The sequence below is a fragment of the Macrobrachium rosenbergii genome, chromosome 8, assembly GCF_040412425.1.
Source record: "Macrobrachium rosenbergii isolate ZJJX-2024 chromosome 8, ASM4041242v1, whole genome shotgun sequence".
NCBI lineage: Eukaryota > Metazoa > Arthropoda > Malacostraca > Decapoda > Palaemonidae > Macrobrachium > Macrobrachium rosenbergii.
This window is the reverse complement of record NC_089748.1, coordinates 36,985,668-36,991,772: the sequence shown is the minus strand read 5'-3', so window position 1 is coordinate 36,991,772 and position 6,105 is coordinate 36,985,668. Positions and strand designations below refer to the sequence as shown.

General features: G+C 39.6%; 1 protein-coding gene across 1 annotated transcript; it reads left to right on the top strand.

Annotated features, from left to right (window-relative positions):
* The first annotated feature begins 4,092 nt into the window (after positions 1-4,092).
* On the top strand, positions 4,093-4,743 carry LOC136841112 (uncharacterized protein DDB_G0290301-like). The gene has a single exon (XM_067108159.1). The coding sequence runs from the start codon at positions 4,093-4,095 to the stop codon at positions 4,741-4,743; it is 651 nt and encodes a 216-aa protein (XP_066964260.1).
* The last annotated feature ends 1,362 nt before the right edge of the window (positions 4,744-6,105 follow it).

Sequence of the window (6,105 nt, the reverse complement as noted above, 5' to 3'; positions counted from 1 at the left end):
ACGACCTAATAAAAATATATGGGCATATAAAGAACAAGAGAGACAAGTTCTACCCAACTGGGCGGAGTCGCCTCCCGCCTGGGGCAACTACGTAGGCGATGACGTATCTCAGAGGTATACCTGCTCATTACGGCAATTCACTTGCTGACGCAATAAGGAGGTAGACGAAGCTCCGCCTACATGGGGGGTTTGGCGGGAAGTGAGCAGACCTCCTCTTTCTCTTGGCCTTGAGGCATGTATCAAAATTTCGCAGAACTTTCTGATCAAAGGCCATTCTTCATTTCACTATGCATGAGAACAGAATATCAAAATACTGAACTTAGGCCAAAGCGATGGGACCCGTGAGGTCATTCAGCGCTGAAACGGAAACTGAGAGTAGAAGGTCTGAAAGGTGTAACAGGAGGAAAATCTTTTGCAGTTGCACTATGAATCAATTGTTAGGAGAGGGTGGAAAGGAAGATGGAAGAAAGAATATGAACGGAGGTAGAGTTTATTATTATTATTATTATTATTATTATTATTATTATTATTATTATTATTATTATTATTCATATAACAAGCCCACCAAAGGGGCCACTGACTTGAAATTCAAGCTTCAAAGAATTATTATTATTATTATTATTATTCAGAAGATGAACCCTATTATTATATGGAACAAGTCCAAATTAAACTTATCAAAGGGGCCACTGACTTGAAATTCAAGCTTCAAAGAATATGAATCTGATTATTATTATTATTATTATTATTATTATTATTATTATTATTATTATTATTATTATTACTCAGAAGAAATAGAACCCTATTCATATGGAGCAAGCCCACCAAAAGGGCCACTGACTTGAAATTCAAGCTTCCAAAATATTATTATTATTATTATTATTATTATTATTATTATTATTATTATTATTATTATTATTATTATTATTATTATTAGATGAACCCTATTCATATGGAACAAGCTTCCAAAGAACATTATGGTGTTTATAAGGTGTTTATTAGGAAGAAGTAAGGGGAGGTCAAAGGAACTACAGAAAGATATCTCACTTCTCAAAAAAGAAAAAATAAATTAATTAACAGATACCGCAAGAAAATACCAACTTCATAGATAATATTTTATCTTATTTTTTAAGTCATTCCCACAAAGAAACTATAATATTTCAAATGGAGAATACGGGAAGTGAAAAATTGAGCGTCTAGCATTTTTAATAAATTTAATCATAAAACCAATATTTCTTTTACTTTTGTATAATGCATCTCTGAGCAAAATGACAAAAGAGTTCATACCGGTCTATCCATTACGTAATTGCCTCATGACATTTTCACAAACAAGAGTTCTCATATTTTTTATTTTTTTTCTATAACCAATTCATATGAAACGCGTGATAAATGAAATTCAGCTTTCAAAACAGATTATTTGCTTAAATTTAAAAAAAAAAAAATCCAGGTGACATTTTCGTAGACAAGAGTTCGCAGTTTTTTTTTTTTTTTAGTTTTATGTGAAAGAAAACTATTGTGCCGGCTTTGTCCGTCCGTCCACACTTTTTCCTGTTGGCCCTCAGATCTTAAAAACAACTGAGGCTAGAGGGCTGCAAATTGCTATGTTGATCATCCACCCTCCAATCATCAAACATACCAAATTGCAGCCCTCTAGCCTCAGTAGTTTTTATTTTCTTTAAAGGTAAAGTTAACCATAATCGTGCTTCTGGTAACGATATAGGATAGGCCACCAGCAGGCCGTGGTTAAAGTTTCATGGGCAGCGGATCGTACAGCATTATACCGAGACCACCGAAAGATAGATCTGTTTTCGGTAGCCTTGATTATACGCTGTAGGTTGTACAGAAAACTCGATTGCGCCGAAGAAACTTCGGCTCATTTTTTTACTTGTTTCGTAAGCGATAACCTTTTTATAATCAATTCATGTGTAACGAGTGATTAACGAAATTCAGCTTTTAAAATAAATTATTTCTGTAAAAGACAAGAAAAAATGCGCCGAAGTTTCTTCGGCGAAATCGAGTTTTCTGTACAGTCGCTATAGCGTATAATCAAGGCCACCGAAAATAGATCTATCTTTTGGTAGTCTCGGTATAATGCTGTATGACCCGCGGCCCATAAAACTTTAACCATGGCCAGGTGGTGGCCTATCTTATATCGTTGCCAGACGCACGATCATGGCTAACTTTAACCTTAAATAAAATAAAAACTACTGATGCCTGAGGGCTGCAATTTGGCGTGTTTGATGATTGAAGGGTGGATGATCAACATACCAATTTACAGCCTTCTAACCTCAGTAGATTTTAAGATCTGAGGGCGGACAGAAAAAGTGAGGACGGACAAACAAAGCCGGCACAATAGTTTTCTTTTACAGAGAACTAAAAAACCAGAAAATGACGACCGACGCCGAGAGGGGCGTGGAGGAGGGATAGGGGGAGGGTGAGGGGGGGTGAAGGCCCACAAGTCAATATGGCGTAACTGCAACAGAGAAACTACATATTGTAACTGAAATCCCATTTGAGTCGGGTTCACTTCAATGGGCGTCTAGTCTCGGCGCAGCGATTAATCCGCTGTGGAGCCAAATTGGTTTCGCGTCACAAATTGCCTTATGAAAGACTGCAAATTGCATCAAAAGCAATATAATCACGCAGTTCTCTCTCTCTCTCTCTCTCTCTCTCTCTCTCTCTCTCTCTCTCTCTCTCTCTCTCCGGACCGCAAGGTCTTAGGAGTGCTCACCGTGACAAGAAAGTTTTCCTTTTGGCGAGGAGGCGATTAATGACATATTTTGGTATGCAACTCCCGTGACTTGAGTTGGTAATGATTTGTGGGTTAATGCTGCATGTAGGTATGCAATGGTTTCATTAGTTTTCCGTAAGAGAAAACTACTGTGCCGGCTTTGACTGTCCGTCCGCACATTTTTCCGTCCGCACTGTTTCTGTCCGCCCTCAGATCTTAAAAACTACTGAGACTAGAGCGCTGCAAATTGGTATGTTCATCATCCACCCTCCAAGCGTCAAACATACCAAATTGCAGCCCTTTAGCATCAGTAGTTTTTATTTTATTTAAGGTTAAATTTAGCCATAAGCGTGCGTCTGGCAACGATCTAGGCCATGCCATTACCGAACCGTGGTTAAAGTTTCATGGGACGCTGCTCATCCAGCATTATACCGAGACCACCGAAAGATAGATCTATTTTCGATGGCCTTGATTATGCACTGTAGCGACGGTACAGAAAACTCGATTGAGCCGGGGAAACTTCGGCGCATTTTTTACTTGTTTCTTTTTATTATAAAGAGTTGTGGTGTCTTTAAATCCAATATTTATTAAGGGTAGTTTTGAAAGTTGCTTAGGGTCTGTTTTGGTGATTTTCATCTGGGCGTAGATGTTAAAATGGTTTTGATTCTCTCTCTCTCTCTCTCTCTCTCTCTCTCTCTCTCTCTCTCTCTCTCTCTCTGTCTCTCTCTCTAATAAATGCTGATATATATATATATATATATATATATATATATATATATATATATATATATATATATATATATATATATATATATATATATATGTGTGTGTGTGTGTGTGTGTGTGTGTATATATACATTATATACACATATATGTATATACAATTATATATATATGAATATATATACATATATATGATTATATATATATATATATATATACGTATGTGTGTTTATTTATATTTCACTAGCACCTAGCTTTACAATTCAGCCTCAGCAATTTTTTAAATTTAACTATCCTTTATATTTTTGGTCTTTCAAAGTATGAACTGAATTGAACTGAATATAGAATTGAGGCCAAAGCCCAAGCACTGGGACCTATGAGGTCGTTCAGTGCAGAAATGGAAACTGACAGTAAAAAGATTTGAAAGGTGCAACAGGAGGAAAACCTCAAAGCAGTTGCACTATGAATCAATTGTTAGAAGAGTGTGGAAAGTAAGACAGAAGAAAGAGAATACTAATGGAGGTACAGTAAAAGGAACGAAAGGGGGTTGCAGCTAGGAGCCTAAGGAAGGCACGCTGCAAAGAACTTTAAGTAATGCCTGCAGTGCGCTGCGTGAGGTTCACTGACAGCACTACCCCACGATGGGGCTTTCAAAGTATGGATTTCTGTGCTTAGCTCTGATTTGTCCCTACGAGTCAAGTAAAGGTTACCCCACTGAACAGAAGAGCAGTTCAGAACGCAGAGCAGAAGAGCAGCTCAGAATGCAGAACAGAAGAACAGCTCAGAACACAGAACAGAAAAGCAGCTCAGAGCACAGAACAGATGATCAGCTCAGAATGCAGAATGGAAGAGGTGCTCAGAACACAGAACAGGAGAGCGGCTCAGAACACAGAACAGAAGAGCATCTCAGAAGCTCAGAACGCAGAGCGGAAGGGCAGCTCAGAACGCAGACCGGAAGGGCAGCTCAGAACACAGAACAGGAGAGCGGCTCAGAAGAGCAGTTTGGAACACATAACAAAAGGGCAGCTCAGAACGCAGAACAGAAGACCAGCTCCTCAGAACACAGAACAGGAGATCAGCTCAGAACGCAGAACAGAAGACCAGCTCCTCAGAACACAGAACAGAAGATCTGCTCAGAACACAGAACAGAAGACCAGCTGAGAACGCAGAACAGAAAACCAGCTCCTCAGAGCACAGAACAGAAGATCAGTTCAGAACGCAGAACAGAAGACCAGCTCCTCAGAACACAGAACAGAAGATCTGCTCAGAACACAGAACAGAAGACCAGCTGAGAACGCAGAACAGAAGACCAGCTCCTCAGAACACAGAACAGAAGATCAGCACAGAACGCAGAACAGAAGACCAGCTCCTCAGAACACAGAACAGAAGATCAGCTCAGAACACAGAACAGAAGATCAGCTCAGAACACAGAACAGAAGATCAACTCAGAACACAGAACAGAAGATCACCCCAGAACGCAGAACAGATCAGCTCAGAACACAGACCAGATCAGCTCAGAATCTCAGAACGTAGAACAGAAGAGCAGCAACAGCGCTTCCAGCAGAAGTGGCACTTCCGCAGAGTTCGGCGATCTATGGAGCGACCCCGGTTCCTTCAGCGATCGCCGAGACATTCCGGATAAGGAAGTTTTCAAGGTTAATGGCGCCCGCGGAGACGACGCTTCCGCTGGGAGTTGAGGAGTTAAGGCGATGGCTTCTCCCCTACGGAAGCGCGTAAGCATTATTCAGGAGCAAAGAAGAAGGTGGTTCGTTCTAGATGCGTATCAAGGGGGGGGGGGTGCAGGCGGAGGGTTCAAAGGCCGGTCCTCCTATCAGGGTTATTTGAAAGGGGAAAAAAATGGTGGTAGGGAGGATTTATGTGTCATACTTGAAAGCTCTTCAAGTGAACGGAAATTTTTTCCGACAATTCAGGATTCGCTTTTAGATTAGATTAAATATGGTCTCCATTATCCTAAGTGTCTACAACTGCTCCATTCATTCGTTTATTATAATTACTATTATTATTATTATTATTATTATTGTTATTATTATTATTATTATTATTATTATTATTATTATTATTATTATTACTTTTGGTTATAGATTAAATTTCTTGAAAAGCTGTCGTTTCATATTTTTTCTTTCTTTTCTCCAATATCATTGTAATTGTGTCTTTGAAACCTTCAATAAACCCTATGGCATGTTCCTATTCAGTACCTTCAATATATATTCTATATATATGTATATATATTATATATATATATATATATATATATATATATATATATATATATATATATATATATATATATATATATATATATATATATATATATATATATATATAGCTGGGTCACTTAATGTTGAGAATTTGTTGAGGAGGGGGAACGGAAGGGCAAGGGGAGAAGGGAAGGGGAAGGGTAAGTGGAAGGGGAGTGGAAGGGGAGGGTGGAAGGGTAGGGGATGGGTGCAGGGGAGGGAATGGGAGTGAGAGGAATAGGGGAAGGGGAAGGGGAGGGGAGGAAGAGGGGAAGGGAGGAAAATGGGAAAGGAGGGGGAAGATGGGAAAGGGGAGGGGAGTGGGCAGGGAGGGTGGAAGGGTAGGGGATGGGTGAAGGGGAGGGGGGGGGATGGAACGGGAGGGAGAAAGGGAGG

Coding starts and splice junctions, on each gene's coding strand:
- LOC136841112 (XM_067108159.1), top strand. CDS start 4,093: ATGGGGCTTTCAAAGTATGGATTTCTGTGCTTAGCTCTGATTTGTCCC.